This window comes from Leptodactylus fuscus, chromosome 2 (genome assembly GCF_031893055.1).
Source record: "Leptodactylus fuscus isolate aLepFus1 chromosome 2, aLepFus1.hap2, whole genome shotgun sequence".
Lineage (NCBI taxonomy): Eukaryota > Metazoa > Chordata > Amphibia > Anura > Leptodactylidae > Leptodactylus > Leptodactylus fuscus.
The window spans coordinates 270,745,212-270,771,972 of NC_134266.1; the positions used below are offsets into that span (position 1 = coordinate 270,745,212).

At 31.8% G+C, this 26,761-nt stretch overlaps 2 protein-coding genes across 2 annotated transcripts in view; both read left to right on the forward strand.

The window, feature by feature from the left end:
* Nucleotides 1–26,761, forward strand: part of LOC142194137 (glycerophosphodiester phosphodiesterase domain-containing protein 5-like) — a 227,434-nt gene that overhangs the window by 119,165 nt on the left and 81,508 nt on the right. The window lies entirely within an intron of this gene.
* The window catches only part of LOC142194136 (glycerophosphodiester phosphodiesterase domain-containing protein 5-like), a 49,787-nt gene that overhangs the window by 17,682 nt on the left and 5,344 nt on the right, over nt 1–26,761 (forward strand). Inside the window, exons 10-12 of the mRNA XM_075263153.1 lie at nt 3,301–3,451; nt 5,056–5,247; nt 5,841–5,983. Of these exons, the coding sequence (XP_075119254.1) occupies nt 3,301–3,451; nt 5,056–5,247; nt 5,841–5,983 (486 nt within the window). The remainder of the gene's footprint in view (nt 1–3,300; nt 3,452–5,055; nt 5,248–5,840; nt 5,984–26,761) is intronic.

The window sequence follows — 26,761 nt, forward strand, 5'->3', positions numbered from 1 at the left end:
TGGTCTCTGATGGACTATAAACATTGAACATTTACTGTACGTCAGACTTCAAAGAGTCATGTCCTCTGCTGCCCCTCTAGAAAATGGAGGCTCCCGGCAATTGTCCAGTCAGACACCTGAAGATCGACACTGATAATGTGTCAGATGCGAGATTTTATGTTTCTAGAGAAAGAAGCAATCTGATTGGATGAGATCGGAAACACTGACCCGAGTGTTGTTGCTTCTATGACAATTTAAGAAGGTTTTGGGAGAAGAAGATGGCGGTTATATGAGAGGACGTAGTGGAGAGATTGTTACTTCAGATGTTGAGGAGATAAAAGTTATACACAGCGGCGGCTCCAGTGGTCAGATCTGTGGCGGTGTCAGATTTATCTGTAAAGAACTGATGGGACGGTGTCCAGGATAGAGAAGACGATGTAACAACCGCCCCCTCCCCCAACACCATAATCTCCGTGTGAACTAGAGGGACAACCTGAGAGCAAGAAGATCCGACCATCAAGATTATCCATAATTTATCTATATCTGGAGGAAGAATCTAAGAAACAAAAGCAAAACTTCAGTTTGTAAAAAGATTCCTGTACATAGGAGCAGTATTATAGTAGTTATATTCTTGTACATAGGAGCAGTATTATAGTAGTTATATTCTTGTACATAGGAGGTAGTATTATAGTAGTTATATTCTTGTACATAGGAGCAGTATTATAGTAGTTATATTCTTGTACATAGGAGCAGTATTATAGTAGTTATATTCTTGTACATAGGAGCAGTATTATAGTAGTTATATTCTTGTACATAGGAGCAGTATTATAGTAGTTATATTCTTGTACATAGGAGTAGTATTATAGTAGTTATATTCTTGTACATAGGAGGCAGTATTATAGTAGTTATATTCTTGTACATAGGAGCAGTATTATAGTAGTTATATTCTTGTACATAGGAGCAGTATTATAGTAGTTATATTCTTGTACATAGGAGTAGTATTATAGTAGTTATATTCTTGTACATAGGAGCAGTATTATAGTAGTTATATTCTTGTACATAGGAGTAGTATTATAGTAGTTATATTCTTGTATATAGGAGTAGTATTATAGTAGTTATATTCTTGTACATAGGAGCAGTATTATAGTAGTTATATTCTTGTACATAGGAGCAGTATTATAGTAGTTATATTCTTGTACATAGGAGCAGTATTATAGTAGTTATATTCTTGTACATAGGAGTAGTATTATAGTAGTTATATTCTTGTATATAGGAGTAGTATTATAGTAGTTATATTCTTGTACATAGGAGCAGTATTATAGTAGTTATATTCTTGTACATAGGAGCAGTATTATAGTAGTTATATTCTTGTACATAGGAGTAGTATTATAGTAGTTATATTCTTGTACATAGGAGCAGTATTATAGTAGTTATATTCTTGTACATAGGAGCAGTATTATAGTAGTTATATTCTTGTACATAGGAGCAGTATTATAATAGTTATATTCTTGTACATAGGAGGTAGTATTATAGTAGTTATATTCTTGTATATAGGAGCAGTATTATAGTAGTTATATTCTTGTACATAGGAGTAGTATTATAGTAGTTATATTCTTGTACATAGGAGCAGTATTATAGTAGTTATATTCTTGTACATAGGAGGTAGTATTATAGTAGTTATATTCTTGTACATAGGGGCAGTATTATTGTTGTTATGTTCTTGTAGATAGCAGTAGTATTATAGTACTTATATTCTTGTACATAGGAGGTAGTATTATAGTAGTTATATTCTTGTACATAGGAGCAGTATTATAGTAGTTATATTCTTGTACATAGGAGCAGTATTATAGTAGTTATATTCTTGTACATAGGAGTAGTATTATAGTAGTTATATTCTTGTACATAGGAGGCAGTATTATAGTAGTTATATTCTTGTACATAGGAGCAGTATTATAGTAGTTATATTCTTGTACATAGGAGCAGTATTATAGTAGTTATATTCTTGTACATAGGAGTAGTATTATAGTAGTTATATTCTTGTACATAGGAGTAGTATTATAGTAGTTATATTCTTGTACATAGGAGTAGTATTATAGTAGTTATATTCTTGTATATAGGAGTAGTATTATAGTAGTTATATTCTTGTACATAGGAGCAGTATTATAGTAGTTATATTCTTGTACATAGGAGCAGTATTATAGTAGTTATATTCTTGTACATAGGAGCAGTATTATAGTAGTTATATTCTTGTACATAGGAGTAGTATTATAGTAGTTATATTCTTGTATATAGGAGTAGTATTATAGTAGTTATATTCTTGTACATAGGAGCAGTATTATAGTAGTTATATTCTTGTACATAGGAGCAGTATTATAGTAGTTATATTCTTGTACATAGGAGTAGTATTATAGTAGTTATATTCTTGTACATAGGAGCAGTATTATAGTAGTTATATTCTTGTACATAGGAGCAGTATTATAGTAGTTATATTCTTGTACATAGGAGCAGTATTATAATAGTTATATTCTTGTACATAGGAGGTAGTATTATAGTAGTTATATTCTTGTATATAGGAGCAGTATTATAGTAGTTATATTCTTGTACATAGGAGTAGTATTATAGTAGTTATATTCTTGTACATAGGAGCAGTATTATAGTAGTTATATTCTTGTACATAGGAGGTAGTATTATAGTAGTTATATTCTTGTACATAGGGGCAGTATTATTGTTGTTATGTTCTTGTAGATAGCAGTAGTATTATAGTACTTATATTCTTGTACATAGGAGGGGGTCAGTTGAGGTCTTCGGCATCGGCGCCATGGGGCCCCGCCATTGCTAGTAACACCACTGCTGAGGAGTTCCATTGCTTGTCTGTGGCAGAGACATACATGGCTCAGAGCTGCTCCCAGCATTCAGCTCCTCCCCCACCACCACCTGAAAGCAGGGAGCTATGTCACTGAGGGACTGAAACAAAGCAGTTTTGATAAAGCAATGTATTTAGGAAGAGTCTTATATCCACATAAACTATAGATAGGATCCTTGTGATGGGACAACCCCTTTAAATAATTTCATGTGCCATATTGTATATTATTCTATAGGAATTGCTGCTACATGTGGTACCACAGTTAATATGACTGTAATTTGCAATTAAGTGACAATTATTTGGGATGTAGATTTGATTACGGAGATGACTTTTGCAGTGTCACATGTTTCTGGCCTGGCTCCCCTCATTGTCATTGTATGAATGGACAGTTCTGTGAATCACTTGGTGTTGGCTCAGTGTGTACGGTCAGCGACTAATGGTAATGGTTTCCTTTGCAGTAATGACGGCGTCCCCTTTCTTCTGAACGACAATGACTTGAAGAGAACGACTAATGTGAAGGACGTGTTTCCCGAACGTACCGACAACGACACTGAATCGTTTAGCTGGGCTGAGCTGGCGACTCTTAATGCTGGGAGTTGGTTTATGCAGGTAATACCAATGCCCTGTGTGTACAGCGCCAAGCTCAACTACTGTAGATTATGATTTATGAGGTTGGCTGAATTGGGGACCCATGTACCCAGAATTCCCACAGATGACAGATGAAAATCGATTCAGCACATGTGAACAAGCGGTGGACTCAGGATGAAGAGTCATCTCATGGTCATTGTACTGCTAGTGCTGCAGCCCAGATGGAGGGAACCGGAGGATGGGAGTAGTAGTGGCGGATAGGCCGAGTACATTTAAGTTTTGCAACATCCTATGGCGTTTTCACATTTATTATCTAGTACTTAGTCCCTGTTGATAATAAGGCCGGTATTTACATAATGAGATGTGCGCGGTCTTAATCAGATGCACGCAGGTCCTGCCGTACTGAGCATGTGCATGCTAATGGCTTGCGCATGCGCGGTCCTGTGACCCACATGCCGAGACCATGTGGCGCTCCATCAGTTTTGAGTACCCAGACACACGACGTCTCACTTCCCCACGACTGCCTTATATGCTAGCGCTTCCTCTCTCACTTTTACATGACAGACTGAAAGACTGAAAGGGATCCTATCATTCGGATCAAATTTTTTTGTCCCTAACACATAGGAATAGCCTTAAGTAAGGCTATTTGTCTCCTACCTTTAGATGTCTTCTCCTTGCCGCCGTTCCGTAGAAATCCCGGTTTTCGCCGGTATGCAAATGAGTTCTCTCCAGCGCCGCCTCCATCTTCTTCAGGAATGTCCTCTTCTTCCGGCGCAGGCGGTGAAACTTGTAGGCCTCGGGCAGAGGCCACAAGAAAAATGGTCGCTTACACAGTAAGTAAGTGGCCATTTTCTTGTGGCCTGTGGGCATGCACGAGACCCACAAGTTTCACTGCCTGCGCCGGAAGAAGACACGTGAAGAGGACATTCCTGAAGAAGATGGAGGCGGGGCTGGAGAGTTCTCTCGCAGCATTGGGGACTCCCCCAGTGCTGCAAGAGAACTCATTTGCATACCGGAAAAAAACAGGATTTCTATGGAACAGCGGCGCGGAGAAGACATCTAAAGGTAGAAGACGAATAGCCTTACTTAAGGTTATTCCTACGTGTTAGGGACAAAAAATTCGATCTGAATGATAGGATCCCTTTAACAATCTGCATCATGCTAATGCGGTAGAAATATCCTGCCTTTATCCGTTGTCCTGATTCATACCTATAACATTGACTGATTTATGACGTTGTGAGCCATATGTTTTATTCATTTTACTAGTATGCTCCTGTACTGCATTGTGCCTTGTTGTAATAAAACATACCGTTATATACGCGTCGTTCGTCATCCTTGACCAGAGTGCGCCACCCTAATCCGTTTGGTCTTTTTCGCCTGACAAAAACAGGCATGACCGGCACACTTAATGTCCATATTACAGAAAGGGGCGTGTCATACCTTAAAGGGGCGGGGCTTATTTACAGGGGCTTGTCCATATGAAAATATTTGTGCTGCTCTTCACATGCCGGCTGTCCTGGACACCTTGGCTAGTATGGCTATGATAATGGCATCTTATTACAGTACAGAATAAAGTGTTTTCACAGTTTCACTGAAAAATTGACCTTCTCCTTCCTCTTCTCCAGAAACCGCCATTTTCCGATATGAAGTCCCTGTCCCCTGAAGAACAGCAGATGGCCGAGAATCAGACCATATGCAAACTGGCCGATTTCCTAGAACTCGCTAGCAAAGAAAATAAGATGGTGATCTTTGACAGCGATGCACCGGAAAACGCTGTGTTGGAAGTCATCAAGAATTCCGGAATAGATAAAAATCGGGTATATAGAGATGAAAAAGAGAAGGCGTATATTCTCTTAAAGGGATAGTAGCAATGACATTCTGTAACAGAAATAGAGCAGAGCTCTTCCCACTGAATGAAATAATGTCCCTGCCGACATGTTCTAAACTTATCAAGCATGACGTTTACATGTAATTCAGATTTATCTCCGTCAGAAACGGGGGCGCTGTTGCATGGAACTTTAATGAAGATATTAGTAACTGGTGGTGGTGAAAAATGGTACTGCAAGGGGAAGATAAGCTAAAAGAAGATCTAGTACCATACTATGTCCTATTTAAAGGGAGTGTCACCAGAACCAGTATATCACCCCAGCCCTGCAGATAGATAGGTTACTGTCACCAGACCCAGCGTATCACCCCAGCCTGGCAGATAGATAGATGAAAATATAAAGGTAGGTTGTCAAAATAACTACATCTACGGCAACCTAACTTTATATACCACCCCCTGGCCCCATGTAATGTCCATATGGTAGATGTGTCCCAGAGTGTAGGGTATACATGAAAGTATATAATATCTGTCTACATGAAGATATGACCTCTGACTCTTCCTATACCTGGATTATTATTTTTTTAGATTTTTTGGCTGACCAATCACATGGGAGGATATTCCGACTATCAGAAGACATATAGTGGCAAAGCAAGTATAGAAGACCTTGTCAGAAATAACGTTGTGAAAGTGAACCTGCCATACAGCGAGATGTCCCAGCGAGATATCAGGTAGACGCCACACACTGTGTATTATATCCTACTCCATATGTATAGGGGAACTCCATTGTAAGAATGCTTTCATTCATAATTCTGGAATGACAACACCCGCCAATGGTGAATCCCTCCCCAAGCTGTCATACAGCTGCATTGACAAAAAAATGTAAAAAGTTGTAACTGATGGGGAAGACAAAGGTTCCTTAAGGTGAACTTGTTGGGGAGATATGGACCTTATGGTAATGGTAATTTGTGGCCGCCCTGAAGATAAAAAAACCCCTTTATACTCACCCTGCTCCCCGCACTGGTGCAGTTCTTCAGTGAAGTCAGAGGCTTCAGTGCGCATGCGCCGAATCTTGGGCACAAGCCGATCAAAGCGGGTCATAAGTCCCGGCCTTCATTGAGGAACTGTGCAGGGAGCACCAGAGATGAGTCCGATGAGAACTGTCTCTAGGTGAGTATAAAGATTAGGGGATTGTTTTATATGCAGGCACTGATGGTGTTGCTACAGGTCTACCTAGGATCTGTAGGTGTTTCAATGTCCCAAATCGACCTGCAATTAACGATGTCAATAAGGGGTTAAAATGCACTTAAAGCATCCGAGATTTGTGCCATACATTCAAAATCTAACAAAAGATGTGACTTCTTTTTGACAACTTTTCCAATTTTGATCAGACTTTTAGGGGATTAAGAAGTAAGAACTATTTAAGGTTAGCCGTGTATAAGAAGGAATCTATTTATAAGGCGGATTATTTGGCAGCAGTGACACAATGATAGTGCTGGTTATCCACACACTGCTATACAATCCAGGATCACAGCCCACTGCGCTGTCTAATGGCCCCTTAACAGCAATAGTCGCCCACACACACCCGAGATGTCCATGATCAGAGAAAACCAACCCAGTGTATTGTTATATAAGATCTGTATATACCCTGCACACTGTCACATCACACTGCAGACACCGACCCCTATACATAGTGATATATACAGGAGTGACTATTCTGCAGATATACAAGATATGGGTAGTATATCAGGTTATTAATCCCTTATGTATAAGAATAGAACTACTATAATACTACCTCCAATGTACAAGAATATAACTACTATAATACTACTCCTATGTACAAGAATATAACTACTATAATACTGCTCCTATGTACAATTAATTAATGAAACACCCACTACTCCAACCATGTACGGTTTGCCTAAATTACATAAAAATGAAAAACCTATTCCCTTACGCACCATCATTTCAGGCCAGAATTCATTAAATGAGAGACTCGGTATATGGTTAGATAAGATCCTTCAGCCTCTTGTATTCCGCACGGTAGGTTACATCAAGGACAGTCGGGAAGTTTTACGAGTTTTCAATGATTTTGTCTGGAGGGAAGGCATGTCTTGGTTGACCTGCGACGTGTGTTCCCTATACCCAAGCATCCCCCACGGGGGTGCTCTGGATGCTTTAGCCTTCCACCTGTATAAATACAGTCTGTACACCCCCGCAATGAATGAGTTTATTTTGACAGTTACATCGTTTCTGTTGAAACACAATTTTTTTGTTTTTTTGGATGTTTTTTATTTGCAGATAAGGGGGGCCCCTATGGGAGCCCCCTTCTCACCATCCTTAGCTAATTTATTTTTATCATTTTGGGAGGAGAAACACATCTTTTCCCCACTTAACCCTTTCATTGATTCTCTCTCCTGGTATGGGCACTACATCGATGACCTACTCATCGTGTGGGTCGGAGATGTGGCGCCCATACCAGGATTTATTTCATTTTTAAACAATAATGAATATGGACTTGAGTTTACATATCAACACAATTTTTCAATGATTAATTTTTTGGATGTCACGTTGCGGGGGTGTACAGACTCAGGGAAGGTCGTTTCTACACTTTATCGGAAGCCATCTTCAGGCAACACTATTTTAAAGGCTGACAGTTGCCACCCTGAGGCTACGATCCGGGGCATCCCAGTGGGGGAACTCACTAGGGCCAGGCGAGCATGTAGTCTGCAAGAAGACTACGAGAAAGAAAAAAGGGAAATAGCAGAAAGGCTAAGCAATAGGGGCTACAAAGAAAGTACACTCAAAAAAGCGATACAAAAAGTAGACACAAAAGAAAGGGGAAGTCTTTTTGTGGAAAAAGAAAAAAATGACTCCTTGGGAGACAAAGTGGTTTTTTCAACTAACTATAGCCCACAGTTTCAGAAAATAAAAAAGATCATAAGAAATAACTTACCGATTTTGGAATTGGACAATTCGGTAAAGAAAATTCTAGATAAAGGTGTCCAGTTTGTCCCCAGAAGGGGCATTTCACTAAAGAATGAGTTATCTCCTAGTTTCCTACAGACCCCAACTACAGCTGGCCAGGCTGGCCACAAAAATGGCTTCTATAAATGTAATAAACCCAAATGTAAGAGCTGTCCCTTCACCTCCAATGTGGACGTATTAACTAGCTTTGCGACTGAATTTAGAGTACATTATAAATCATCATTGAATTGTAATTCCTGATATGTGATTTATTGTATTAAATGCCTTCAATGCAAAGTTGATTATATTGGGAGCACTACCCGCCCTCTTAAAGTTAGGGTAGCGGAGCACATTAGAGATAGTAAAAAAACAAATATGGAAACAATATCAGGTGTGTCAAAGCATTTTGCAAGTGTACATGGAGGTGAAGTGGACACTCTCCGGTTTTGGGGATTAGAAACCATAAAAGAAAGCATTAGGGGGGGCAATAGGAAAAAGGTTCTTTTGAAAAAGGAAGCTCTCTGGATCCTTAGGTTTGGGTGCAGGCAGCCAACAGGAATGAATGCAAAATCAGATCTGGCTCTCATTTTTTGAATGTAGTGACTCTGCTGCGTAATAGTTATATGAAGGGTTAGGTTATAATGATCAGAAAATAATTTGCATAAATTAAGAATGGGATCAGTTGTCTTCTTTTTATAAAACTGCATAATTACAGCATACACAGGGACACTCTTAATGAAGGGATGTCAAATTGATACTGTATAATGATTATATAATTATAAGATCTTACTTACCTTAAGTTGAGGGGTGCATTGGATATTGTAGTGGTTAAATTTCAAGTTTCCAGTACTGGAACAATGAAATAAGAATCCGAGCCTTAGTGGTATCATGGAGGGTAGAGATTTAGTAGAACTGATCATGTGACTTGATTCTATAGGCTAATAATAGACATGTGACTGTTTTATGAATGGGATAACATGGATGGTTTAGTCTATTTCGAGCCTAGTACTTTGTTGACTTGTAGTAGTCACGTGTTCTCTTTTTGTGAATGAGATAAGTCCTCCTCATAAATCAATCTATCGGGGGTGGACTGACATGTCAGTGCAGAGGAATTGATGTTCTCTGGGAAAGTCTTTGTACTATGAGAAGAGCTATGATTGTTTGTTCCCAAACATTGGCAGGTCAGTGTTATATATCCTTTCACCGATTTTAGTTTTAGAACGAGTGGCATGTACATAAGGATTAACACCTATTTAACCACTATTTGCCTTTCGTTTAGTTTACTAACACAAAAAGAACTAATCCCTTTGTTCAGTTTATCAGTAAAATAATTAAAAAAAATCTGCACATGGGGATTAACTCACATTTAACCCCTACTGGCCGTTCATACAGTCTACAAGTATAATAACAATAGATCCCTTTGTTCATCTTATCAGTATAACAACAATAAATGTGTACATGAAGATTAACCCCTATTTAACTCTTGTTTTCCCTTCGCTCAGTCTGCTAGCAAATTAACACTAAAGAGACGGCAGTCTGTTTAGACGGCATTTTGATACGGACTGTGTAAATATTGATGAAAGTCATTTAGCTTCCCCCTTTTCTGATCTGCAAGTTAATTACCTTGGGGTCAGATTTAAGTAGGTTGAAACACTTACGAAACCTGTGATTGATATTCTATGGGATACAACTGTAGGTTGATGCCTAGCAAAGCTAGTTTCATGGTATCTTATATTCTTCCATCAATTTGAATATCGTATTCTTCTTTAATGTTTTTTCTTTTGGATGCCTGTTATACAATTGGAAGGGCTTGAGTATCTTAAACCTGGCTGTCAGGGTGTTTTATTATGGGTTGGGGTTATTTACCGGCATTGTAAAAGTTATCGGGTGGAGTTTTTTACCGACATGTAGAAGGCTGATGAGGATTAGACAATTAAGTGTTCTAAACTGGGTTAAAGTCAGTAGTATATAAGAGATCGAGGCAACACATTGTGTAGGCTGTATTCCGCTATGATTAAGGGACATTAAAAATCTGTCCCGAAACACGTCAGCGGTTTTGGTTTTATTTTCACATTTTTCTATCTTTTTCTCACTATGTTCTGTTGTTAAACCTCTGAATGTATTCACCCACTTGGGGTGAGTCCTTTTAAAAGTATGAAATAAAGTTTTTTTTTGAGTTTTAACCTCCTCTGAGCTGCAGATCCTTCAAACTTTGTTTGAATCCTTTTTGGAATTTTTTCTCAAGAATATAACTACTATAATACTGCTCCTATGTACAAGAATATAACTACTATAATACTACTCCTATGTACAAGAATATAACTACTATAATACTGCTCCTATGTACAAGAATATAACTACTATAATACTACCTCCTATGTACAAGAATATAACTACTATAATACTACTCCTATGTACAAGAATATAACTACTATAATACTGCTCCTATGTACAACAATATAACTAATATAATACTACCTCCTATGTACAAGAATATAACTACTATAATACTACCTCCTATGTACAAGAATATAACTAGTATAATACTACTCCTATGTACAAGAATATAACTACTATAATACTGCTCCTATGTACAACAATATAACTACTATAATACTGCTCCTATGTACAACAATATAACTAATATAATACTACCTCCTATGTACAAGAATATAACTATTATAATACTGCTCCTATGTACAAGAATATAACTACTATAATACTGCTCCTATGTACAACAATATAACTAATATAATACTATCTCCTATGTACAAGAATATAACTACTGTAATACTACTCCTATGTACAAGAATATAACTACTATAATACTACCTCCTATGTACAAGAATATAACTACTATAATACTACTCATATGTACAAGAATATAACTACTATAATACTGCTCCTATGTACAAGAATATAACTACTGTAATACTACCTCCTATGTACAAGAATATAACTACTATAATACTACCTCCTATGTACAAGAATATAACTATTATAATACTGCTCCTATGTACAAGAATATAACTACTATAATACTACTCCTATGTACAAGAATATAACTACTATAATACTACTCCTATGTACAAGAATATAACTGCTATAATACTACTCCTATGTACAAGAATATAGCTACTATAATACTGCTATGTACAAGAATATAACTACTATAATACTGCCTCCTATGTACAAGAATATAACTGTTATAATACTGCTCCTATGTACAAGAATATAACTATTATAATACTACTCCTATGTACAAGAATATAACTACTATAATACTGCTCCTATGTACAAGAATATAACTACTATAATACTACTCCTATGTACAAGAATATAACTACTATAATACTACCCCCTATGTACAAGAATATAACTACTATAATACTGCTCCTATGTACAAGATTATAACTACTATAATACTACTCCTATGTACAAGAATATATCTACTATAATACTGCCCCTATGTACAAGAATATAACTACTATAATACTACTCCTATGTACAAGAATATAACTACTATAATACTACCCCTATGTACAAGAATATAACTACTATAATACTACCCCTATGTACAAGAATATAACTACTATAATACTACCCCTATGTACAAGAATATAACTACTATAATACTACCCCTATGTACAAGAATATAACTACTATAATACTACCCCTATGTACAAGAATATAACTACTATAATACTACCCCTATGTACAAGAATATAACTACTATAATACTACCTCCTATGTACAAGAATATAACTACTATAATACTACTCCTATGTACAAGAATATAACTACTATAATACTGCTCCTATGTACAACAATATAACTAATATAATACTACCTCCTATGTACAAGAATATAACTACTATAATACTACCTCCTATGTACAAGAATATAACTAGTATAATACTACTCCTATGTACAAGAATATAACTACTATAATACTGCTCCTATGTACAACAATATAACTAATATAATACTACCTCCTATGTACAAGAATATAACTACTATAATACTACCTCCTATGTACAAGAATATAACTATTATAATACTGCTCCTATGTACAAGAATATAACTACTATAATACTGCTCCTATGTACAACAATATAACTAATATAATACTATCTCCTATGTACAAGAATATAACTACTATAATACTACCTCCTATGTACAAGAATATAACTATTATAATACTGCTCCTATGTACAAGAATATAACTACTATAATACTGCTCCTATGTACAACAATATAACTAATATAATACTATCTCCTATGTACAAGAATATAACTACTATAATACTGCTCCTATGTACAAGAATATAACTACTGTAATACTACCTCCTATGTACAAGAATATAACTACTATAATACTACCTCCTATGTACAAGAATATAACTATTATAATACTGCTCCTATGTACAAGAATATAACTACTATAATACTGCTCCTATGTACAACAATATAACTAATATAATACTATCTCCTATGTACAAGAATATAACTACTATAATACTACCTCCTATGTACAAGAATATAACTATTATAATACTGCTCCTATGTACAAGAATATAACTACTATAATACTGCTCCTATGTACAACAATATAACTAATATAATACTATCTCCTATGTACAAGAATATAACTACTATAATACTGCTCCTATGTACAAGAATATAACTACTGTAATACTACCTCCTATGTACAAGAATATAACTACTATAATACTACCTCCTATGTACAAGAATATAACTATTATAATACTGCTCCTATGTACAAGAATATAACTACTATAATACTGCTCCTATGTACAACAATATAACTAATATAATACTATCTCCTATGTACAAGAATATAACTACTATAATACTACCTCCTATGTACAAGAATATAACTATTATAATACTGCTCCTATGTACAAGAATATAACTACTATAATACTGCTCCTATGTACAACAATATAACTAATATAATACTATCTCCTATGTACAAGAATATAACTACTGTAATACTACTCCTATGTACAAGAATATAACTACTATAATACTACCTCCTATGTACAAGAATATAACTACTATAATACTACTCCTATGTACAAGAATATAACTACTATAATACTGCTCCTATGTACAAGAATATAACTACTGTAATACTACCTCCTATGTACAAGAATATAACTACTATAATACTACCTCCTATGTACAAGAATATAACTATTATAATACTGCTCCTATGTACAAGAATATAACTACTATAATACTACTCCTATGTACAAGAATATAACTACTATAGTACTACTCCTATGTACAAGAATATAACTACTATAATACTACTCCTATGTACAAGAATATAACTACTATAATACTGCTCCTATGTACAAGAATATAACTACTATAATACTGCTCCTATGTACAAGAATATAACTACTATAATACTGCTCCTATGTACAAGAATATAACTACTATAATACTGCTCCTATGTACAAGAATATAACTACTATAATACTACCTCCTATGTACAAGAATATAACTACTATAATACTACTCCTATGTACAAGAATATAACTACTATAATACTGCTCCTATGTACAACAATATAACTAATATAATACTACCTCCTATGTACAAGAATATAACTACTATAATACTACCTCCTATGTACAAGAATATAACTAGTATAATACTACTCCTATGTACAAGAAAATAACTACTATAATACTGCTCCTATGTACAACAATATAACTAATATAATACTACCTCCTATGTACAAGAATATAACTACTATAATACTACCTCCTATGTACAAGAATATAACTATTATAATACTGCTCCTATGTACAAGAATATAACTACTATAATACTGCTCCTATGTACAACAATATAACTAATATAATACTATCTCCTATGTACAAGAATATAACTACTATAATACTACCTCCTATGTACAAGAATATAACTATTATAATACTGCTCCTATGTACAAGAATATAACTACTATAATACTGCTCCTATGTACAACAATATAACTAATATAATACTATCTCCTATGTACAAGAATATAACTACTGTAATACTACTCCTATGTACAAGAATATAACTACTATAATACTACCTCCTATGTACAAGAATATAACTACTATAATACTACTCCTATGTACAAGAATATAACTACTATAATACTGCTCCTATGTACAAGAATATAACTACTGTAATACTACCTCCTATGTACAAGAATATAACTACTATAATACTACCTCCTATGTACAAGAATATAACTATTATAATACTGCTCCTATGTACAAGAATATAACTACTATAATACTACTCCTATGTACAAGAATATAACTACTATAGTACTACTCCTATGTACAAGAATATAACTACTATAATACTACTCCTATGTACAAGAATATAACTACTATAATACTGCTCCTATGTACAAGAATATAACTACTATAATACTGCTCCTATGTACAAGAATATAACTACTATAATACTGCTCCTATGTACAAGAATATAACTACTATAATACTGCTCCTATGTACAAGAATATAACTACTATAATACTACCTCCTATGTACAAGAATATAACTACTATAATACTACTCCTATGTACAAGAATATAACTACTATAATACTGCTCCTATGTACAACAATATAACTAATATAATACTACCTCCTATGTACAAGAATATAACTACTATAATACTACCTCCTATGTACAAGAATATAACTAGTATAATACTACTCCTATGTACAAGAAAATAACTACTATAATACTGCTCCTATGTACAACAATATAACTAATATAATACTACCTCCTATGTACAAGAATATAACTACTATAATACTACCTCCTATGTACAAGAATATAACTATTATAATACTGCTCCTATGTACAAGAATATAACTACTATAATACTGCTCCTATGTACAACAATATAACTAATATAATACTATCTCCTATGTACAAGAATATAACTACTATAATACTGCTCCTATGTACAACAATATAACTAATATAATACTACCTCCTATGTACAAGAATATAACTACTATAATACTACCTCCTATGTACAAGAATATAACTAGTATAATACTACTCCTATGTACAAGAATATAACTACTATAATACTGCTCCTATGTACAACAATATAACTACTATAATACTGCTCCTATGTACAACAATATAACTAATATAATACTACCTCCTATGTACAAGAATATAACTATTATAATACTGCTCCTATGTACAAGAATATAACTACTATAATACTGCTCCTATGTACAACAATATAACTAATATAATACTATCTCCTATGTACAAGAATATAACTACTGTAATACTACTCCTATGTACAAGAATATAACTACTATAATACTACCTCCTATGTACAAGAATATAACTACTATAATACTACTCATATGTACAAGAATATAACTACTATAATACTGCTCCTATGTACAAGAATATAACTACTGTAATACTACCTCCTATGTACAAGAATATAACTACTATAATACTACCTCCTATGTACAAGAATATAACTATTATAATACTGCTCCTATGTACAAGAATATAACTACTATAATACTACTCCTATGTACAAGAATATAACTACTATAATACTACTCCTATGTACAAGAATATAACTGCTATAATACTACTCCTATGTACAAGAATATAGCTACTATAATACTGCTATGTACAAGAATATAACTACTATAATACTGCCTCCTATGTACAAGAATATAACTGTTATAATACTGCTCCTATGTACAAGAATATAACTATTATAATACTACTCCTATGTACAAGAATATAACTACTATAATACTGCTCCTATGTACAAGAATATAACTACTATAATACTACTCCTATGTACAAGAATATAACTACTATAATACTACCCCCTATGTACAAGAATATAACTACTATAATACTGCTCCTATGTACAAGATTATAACTACTATAATACTACTCCTATGTACAAGAATATATCTACTATAATACTGCCCCTATGTACAAGAATATAACTACTATAATACTACTCCTATGTACAAGAATATAACTACTATAATACTACCCCTATGTACAAGAATATAACTACTATAATACTACCCCTATGTACAAGAATATAACTACTATAATACTACCCCTATGTACAAGAATATAACTACTATAATACTACCCCTATGTACAAGAATATAACTACTATAATACTACCCCTATGTACAAGAATATAACTACTATAATACTACCCCTATGTACAAGAATATAACTACTATAATACTACCTCCTATGTACAAGAATATAACTACTATAATACTACTCCTATGTACAAGAATATAACTACTATAATACTGCTCCTATGTACAACAATATAACTAATATAATACTACCTCCTATGTACAAGAATATAACTACTATAATACTACCTCCTATGTACAAGAATATAACTAGTATAATACTACTCCTATGTACAAGAATATAACTACTATAATACTGCTCCTATGTACAACAATATAACTAATATAATACTACCTCCTATGTACAAGAATATAACTACTATAATACTACCTCCTATGTACAAGAATATAACTATTATAATACTGCTCCTATGTACAAGAATATAACTACTATAATACTGCTCCTATGTACAACAATATAACTAATATAATACTATCTCCTATGTACAAGAATATAACTACTATAATACTACCTCCTATGTACAAGAATATAACTATTATAATACTGCTCCTATGTACAAGAATATAACTACTATAATACTGCTCCTATGTACAACAATATAACTAATATAATACTATCTCCTATGTACAAGAATATAACTACTATAATACTGCTCCTATGTACAAGAATATAACTACTGTAATACTACCTCCTATGTACAAGAATATAACTACTATAATACTACCTCCTATGTACAAGAATATAACTATTATAATACTGCTCCTATGTACAAGAATATAACTACTATAATACTGCTCCTATGTACAACAATATAACTAATATAATACTATCTCCTATGTACAAGAATATAACTACTATAATACTACCTCCTATGTACAAGAATATAACTATTATAATACTGCTCCTATGTACAAGAATATAACTACTATAATACTGCTCCTATGTACAACAATATAACTAATATAATACTATCTCCTATGTACAAGAATATAACTACTATAATACTGCTCCTATGTACAAGAATATAACTACTGTAATACTACCTCCTATGTACAAGAATATAACTACTATAATACTACCTCCTATGTACAAGAATATAACTATTATAATACTGCTCCTATGTACAAGAATATAACTACTATAATACTGCTCCTATGTACAACAATATAACTAATATAATACTATCTCCTATGTACAAGAATATAACTACTATAATACTACCTCCTATGTACAAGAATATAACTATTATAATACTGCTCCTATGTACAAGAATATAACTACTATAATACTGCTCCTATGTACAACAATATAACTAATATAATACTATCTCCTATGTACAAGAATATAACTACTGTAATACTACTCCTATGTACAAGAATATAACTACTATAATACTACCTCCTATGTACAAGAATATAACTACTATAATACTACTCCTATGTACAAGAATATAACTACTATAATACTGCTCCTATGTACAAGAATATAACTACTGTAATACTACCTCCTATGTACAAGAATATAACTACTATAATACTACCTCCTATGTACAAGAATATAACTATTATAATACTGCTCCTATGTACAAGAATATAACTACTATAATACTACTCCTATGTACAAGAATATAACTACTATAGTACTACTCCTATGTACAAGAATATAACTACTATAATACTACTCCTATGTACAAGAATATAACTACTATAATACTGCTCCTATGTACAAGAATATAACTACTATAATACTGCTCCTATGTACAAGAATATAACTACTATAATACTGCTCCTATGTACAAGAATATAACTACTATAATACTGCTCCTATGTACAAGAATATAACTACTATAATACTACCTCCTATGTACAAGAATATAACTACTATAATACTACTCCTATGTACAAGAATATAACTACTATAATACTGCTCCTATGTACAACAATATAACTAATATAATACTACCTCCTATGTACAAGAATATAACTACTATAATACTACCTCCTATGTACAAGAATATAACTAGTATAATACTACTCCTATGTACAAGAAAATAACTACTATAATACTGCTCCTATGTACAACAATATAACTAATATAATACTACCTCCTATGTACAAGAATATAACTACTATAATACTACCTCCTATGTACAAGAATATAACTATTATAATACTGCTCCTATGTACAAGAATATAACTACTATAATACTGCTCCTATGTACAACAATATAACTAATATAATACTATCTCCTATGTACAAGAATATAACTACTATAATACTACCTCCTATGTACAAGAATATAACTATTATAATACTGCTCCTATGTACAAGAATATAACTACTATAATACTGCTCCTATGTACAACAATATAACTAATATAATACTATCTCCTATGTACAAGAATATAACTACTGTAATACTACTCCTATGTACAAGAATATAACTACTATAATACTACCTCCTATGTACAAGAATATAACTACTATAATACTACTCCTATGTACAAGAATATAACTACTATAATACTGCTCCTATGTACAAGAATATAACTACTGTAATACTACCTCCTATGTACAAGAATATAACTACTATAATACTACCTCCTATGTACAAGAATATAACTATTATAATACTGCTCCTATGTACAAGAATATAACTACTATAATACTACTCCTATGTACAAGAATATAACTACTATAGTACTACTCCTATGTACAAGAATATAACTACTATAATACTACTCCTATGTACAAGAATATAACTACTATAATACTGCTCCTATGTACAAGAATATAACTACTATAATACTGCTCCTATGTACAAGAATATAACTACTATAATACTGCTCCTATGTACAAGAATATAACTACTATAATACTGCTCCTATGTACAAGAATATAACTACTATAATACTACCTCCTATGTACAAGAATATAACTACTATAATACTACTCCTATGTACAAGAATATAACTACTATAATACTGCTCCTATGTACAACAATATAACTAATATAATACTACCTCCTATGTACAAGAATATAACTACTATAATACTACCTCCTATGTACAAGAATATAACTAGTATAATACTACTCCTATGTACAAGAAAATAACTACTATAATACTGCTCCTATGTACAACAATATAACTAATATAATACTACCTCCTATGTACAAGAATATAACTACTATAATACTACCTCCTATGTACAAGAATATAACTATTATAATACTGCTCCTATGTACAAGAATATAACTACTATAATACTGCTCCTATGTACAACAATATAACTAATATAATACTATCTCCTATGTACAAGAATATAACTACTATAATACTACCTCCTATGTACAAGAATATAACTATTATAATACTGCTCCTATGTACAAGAATATAACTACTATAATACTGCTCCTATGTACAACAATATAACTAATATAATACTATCTCCTATGTACAAGAATATAACTACTGTAATACTACTCCTATGTACAAGAATATAACTACTATAATACTACCTCCTATGTACAAGAATATAACTACTATAATACTACTCCTATGTACAAGAATATAACTACTATAATACTGCTCCTATGTACAAGAATATAACTACTGTAATACTACCTCCTATGTACAAGAATATAACTACTGTAATACTACCTCCTATGTACAAGAATATAACTATTATAATACTGCTCCTATGTACAAGAATATAACTACTATAATACTACTCCTATGTACAAGAATATAACTACTATAATACTACTCCTATGTACAAGAATATAACTGCTATAATACTACTCCTATGTACAAGAATATAGCTACTATAATACTGCTATGTACAAGAATATAACTACTATAATACTGCCTCCTATGTACAAGAATATAACTGTTATAATACTGCTCCTATGTACAAGAATATAACTATTATAATACTACTCCTATGTACAAGAATATAACTACTATAATACTGCTCCATGTACAAGAATATAACTACTATAGTACTACTCCTATGTACAAGAATATAACTACTATAATACTACTCCTATGTACAAGAATATAACTACTATAATACTGCTCCTATGTACAAGAATATAACTACTATAATACTGCTCCTATGTACAAGAATATAACTACTATAATACTGCTCCTATGTACAAGAATATAACTACTATAATACTGCTCCTATGTACAAGAATATAACTACTATAGTACTACTCCTATGTACAAGAATATAACTACTATAATACTGCCCCTATGTACAAGAATATAACTACTAGAATACTGCTCCTATGTACAAGAATATAAGTGCTATAGTACTACTCCTATGTACAAGAATATAACTATTATAATACTGCTCCTATGTACAAGAATATAACTACTATAGTACTACTCCTATGTACAAGAATATAACTACTATAGTACTACTCCTATGTACAAGAATATAACTACTATAATACTGCCCCTATGTACAAGAATATAACTACTATAATACTGCTCCTATGTACAAGAATATAACTACTATAATACTGCTCCTATGTACAAGAATATAACTACTATCATACTACCTCCTATGTACAAGAATATAACTACTATAATACTACCTCCTATGTACAAGAATATAACTACTATAATACTGCTCCTATGTACAAGAATATAACTACTATAATACTACTCCTATGTACAAGAATATAACTACTATAATACTGCTCCTATGTACAAGAATATAACTACTATAGTACTACTCCTATGTACAAGAATATAACTACTATAATACTGCTCCTATGTACAAGAATATAACTACTATAATACTACTCCTATGTACAAGAATATAACTACTATAATACTGCTCCTATGTACAAGAATATAACTACTATAGTACTACTCCTATGTACAAGAATATAACTACTATAATACTGCCCCTATGTACAAGAATATAACTACTAGAATACTGCTCCTATGTACAAGAATATAAGTGCTATAGTACTACTCCTATGTACAAGAATATAACTATTATAATACTGCTCCTATGTACAAGAATATAACTACTATAGTACTACTCCTATGTACAAGAATATAACTACTATAATACTGCTCCTATGTACAAGAATATAACTACTATAATACTACTCCTATGTACAAGAATATAACTACTATAATACTGCTCCTATGTACAAGAATATAACTACTATAGTACTACTCCTATGTACAAGAATATAACTACTATAATACTACCTCCTATGTACAAGAATATAACTACTATAATACTACCTCCTATGTACAAGATTATAACTACTATAATACTACTCCTATGTACAAGAATATATCTACTATAATACTGCCCCTATGTACAAGAATATAACTACTATAATACTACTCCTATGTACAAGAATATAACTACTATAATACTACCCCTATGTACAAGAATATAACTACTATAATACTACCCCTATGTACAAGAATATAACTACTATAATACTACCCCTATGTACAAGAATATAACTACTATAATACTACCCCTATGTACAAGAATATAACTACTATAATACTACCCCTATGTACAAGAATATAACTACTATAATACTACCCCTATGTACAAGAATATAACTACTATAATACTACCTCCTATGTACAAGAATATAACTACTATAATACTACTCCTATGTACAAGAATATAACTACTATAATACTGCTCCTATGTACAACAATATAACTACTATAATACTACCTCCTATGTACAAGAATATAACTACTATAATACTACCTCCTATGTACAAGAATATAACTACTATAATACTGCTCCTATGTACAACAATATAACTAATATAATACTGCTCCTATGTACAACAATATAACTAATATAATACTACCTCCTATGTACAAGAATATAACTACTATAATACTGCTCCTATGTACAAGAATATAACTACTATAATACTGCTCCTATGTACAACAATATAACTAATATAATACTATCTCCTATGTACAAGAATATAACTACTATAATACTACCTCCTATGTACAAGAATATAACTATTATAATACTGCTCCTATGTACAAGAATATAACTACTATAATACTGCTCCTATGTACAACAATATAACTAATATAATACTATCTCCTATGTACAAGAATATAACTACTATAATACTGCTCCTATGTACAAGAATATAACTACTGTAATACTACCTCCTATGTACAAGAATATAACTACTATAATACTACCTCCTATGTACAAGAATATAACTATTATAATACTGCTCCTATGTACAAGAATATAACTACTATAATACTGCTCCTATGTACAACAATATAACTAATATAATACTATCTCCTATGTACAAGAATATAACTACTATAATACTACCTCCTATGTACAAGAATATAACTATTATAATACTGCTCCTATGTACAAGAATATAACTACTATAATACTGCTCCTATGTACAACAATATAACTAATATAATACTATCTCCTATGTACAAGAATATAACTACTATAATACTGCTCCTATGTACAAGAATATAACTACTGTAATACTACCTCCTATGTACAAGAATATAACTACTATAATACTACCTCCTATGTACAAGAATATAACTATTATAATACTGCTCCTATGTACAAGAATATAACTACTATAATACTGCTCCTATGTACAACAATATAACTAATATAATACTATCTCCTATGTACAAGAATATAACTACTATAATACTACCTCCTATGTACAAGAATATAACTATTATAATACTGCTCCTATGTACAAGAATATAACTACTATAATACTGCTCCTATGTACAACAATATAACTAATATAATACTATCTCCTATGTACAAGAATATAACTACTGTAATACTACTCCTATGTACAAGAATATAACTACTATAATACTACCTCCTATGTACAAGAATATAACTACTATAATACTACTCCTATGTACAAGAATATAACTACTATAATACTGCTCCTATGTACAAGAATATAACTACTGTAATACTACCTCCTATGTACAAGAATATAACTACTATAATACTACCTCCTATGTACAAGAATATAACTATTATAATACTGCTCCTATGTACAAGAATATAACTACTATAATACTACTCCTATGTACAAGAATATAACTACTATAGTACTACTCCTATGTACAAGAATATAACTACTATAATACTACTCCTATGTACAAGAATATAACTACTATAATACTGCTCCTATGTACAAGAATATAACTACTATAATACTGCTCCTATGTACAAGAATATAACTACTATAATACTGCTCCTATGTACAAGAATATAACTACTATAATACTGCTCCTATGTACAAGAATATAACTACTATAATACTACCTCCTATGTACAAGAATATAACTACTATAATACTACTCCTATGTACAAGAATATAACTACTATAATACTGCTCCTATGTACAACAATATAACTAATATAATACTACCTCCTATGTACAAGAATATAACTACTATAATACTACCTCCTATGTACAAGAATATAACTAGTATAATACTACTCCTATGTACAAGAAAATAACTACTATAATACTGCTCCTATGTACAACAATATAACTAATATAATACTACCTCCTATGTACAAGAATATAACTACTATAATACTACCTCCTATGTACAAGAATATAACTATTATAATACTGCTCCTATGTACAAGAATATAACTACTATAATACTGCTCCTATGTACAACAATATAACTAATATAATACTATCTCCTATGTACAAGAATATAACTACTATAATACTACCTCCTATGTACAAGAATATAACTATTATAATACTGCTCCTATGTACAAGAATATAACTACTATAATACTGCTCCTATGTACAACAATATAACTAATATAATACTATCTCCTATGTACAAGAATATAACTACTGTAATACTACTCCTATGTACAAGAATATAACTACTATAATACTACCTCCTATGTACAAGAATATAACTACTATAATACTACTCCTATGTACAAGAATATAACTACTATAATACTGCTCCTATGTACAAGAATATAACTACTGTAATACTACCTCCTATGTACAAGAATATAACTACTGTAATACTACCTCCTATGTACAAGAATATAACTATTATAATACTGCTCCTATGTACAAGAATATAACTACTATAATACTACTCCTATGTACAAGAATATAACTACTATAATACTACTCCTATGTACAAGAATATAACTGCTATAATACTACTCCTATGTACAAGAATATAGCTACTATAATACTGCTATGTACAAGAATATAACTACTATAATACTGCCTCCTATGTACAAGAATATAACTGTTATAATACTGCTCCTATGTACAAGAATATAACTATTATAATACTACTCCTATGTACAAGAATATAACTACTATAATACTGCTCCATGTACAAGAATATAACTACTATAGTACTACTCCTATGTACAAGAATATAACTACTATAATACTACTCCTATGTACAAGAATATAACTACTATAATACTGCTCCTATGTACAAGAATATAACTACTATAATACTGCTCCTATGTACAAGAATATAACTACTATAATACTGCTCCTATGTACAAGAATATAACTACTATAATACTGCTCCTATGTACAAGAATATAACTACTATAGTACTACTCCTATGTACAAGAATATAACTACTATAATACTGCCCCTATGTACAAGAATATAACTACTAGAATACTGCTCCTATGTACAAGAATATAAGTGCTATAGTACTACTCCTATGTACAAGAATATAACTATTATAATACTGCTCCTATGTACAAGAATATAACTACTATAGTACTACTCCTATGTACAAGAATATAACTACTATAGTACTACTCCTATGTACAAGAATATAACTACTATAATACTGCCCCTATGTACAAGAATATAACTACTATAATACTGCTCCTATGTACAAGAATATAACTACTATAATACTGCTCCTATGTACAAGAATATAACTACTATAATACTACCTCCTATGTACAAGAATATAACTACTATAATACTACCTCCTATGTACAAGAATATAACTACTATAATACTGCTCCTATGTACAAGAATATAACTACTATAATACTACTCCTATGTACAAGAATATAACTACTATAATACTGCTCCTATGTACAAGAATATAACTACTATAGTACTACTCCTATGTACAAGAATATAACTACTATAATACTGCTCCTATGTACAAGAATATAACTACTATAATACTACTCCTATGTACAAGAATATAACTACTATAATACTGCTCCTATGTACAAGAATATAACTACTATAGTACTACTCCTATGTACAAGAATATAACTACTATAATACTGCCCCTATGTACAAGAATATAACTACTAGAATACTGCTCCTATGTACAAGAATATAAGTGCTATAGTACTACTCCTATGTACAAGAATATAACTATTATAATACTGCTCCTATGTACAAGAATATAACTACTATAGTACTACTCCTATGTACAAGAATATAACTACTATAATACTGCTCCTATGTACAAGAATATAACTACTATAATACTACTCCTATGTACAAGAATATAACTACTATAATACTGCTCCTATGTACAAGAATATAACTACTATAGTACTACTCCTATGTACAAGAATATAACTACTATAATACTGCCCCTATGTACAAGAATATAACTACTAGAATACTGCTCCTATGTACAAGAATATAAGTGCTATAGTACTACTCCTATGTACAAGAATATAACTATTATAATACTGCTCCTATGTACAAGAATATAACTACTATAGTACTACTCCTATGTACAAGAATATAACTACTATAATACTACTCCTATGTACAAGAATATAACTACTATAATACTGCTCCTATGTACAAGAATATAACTACTATAATACTACTCCTATGTACAAGAATATAACTACTATAATACTACCTCCTATGTACAAGAATATAACTACTATAGTACTACTCCTATGTACAAGAATATAACTACTATAATACTACTCCTATGTACAAGAATATAACTACTATAATACTACTGCTATGTACAAGAATATAACTACTATAATACTACCTCCTATGTACAAGAATATAACTACTATAATACTGCTCCTATGTACAAGAATATAACTACTATAATACTACTCCTATGTACAAGAATATAACTACTATAATACTACCTCCTATGTACAAGAATATAACTACTATAATACTACCTCCTATGTACAAGAATATAACTACTATAATACTACTCCTATGTACAAGAATATAACTACTATAATACTACTCCTATGTACA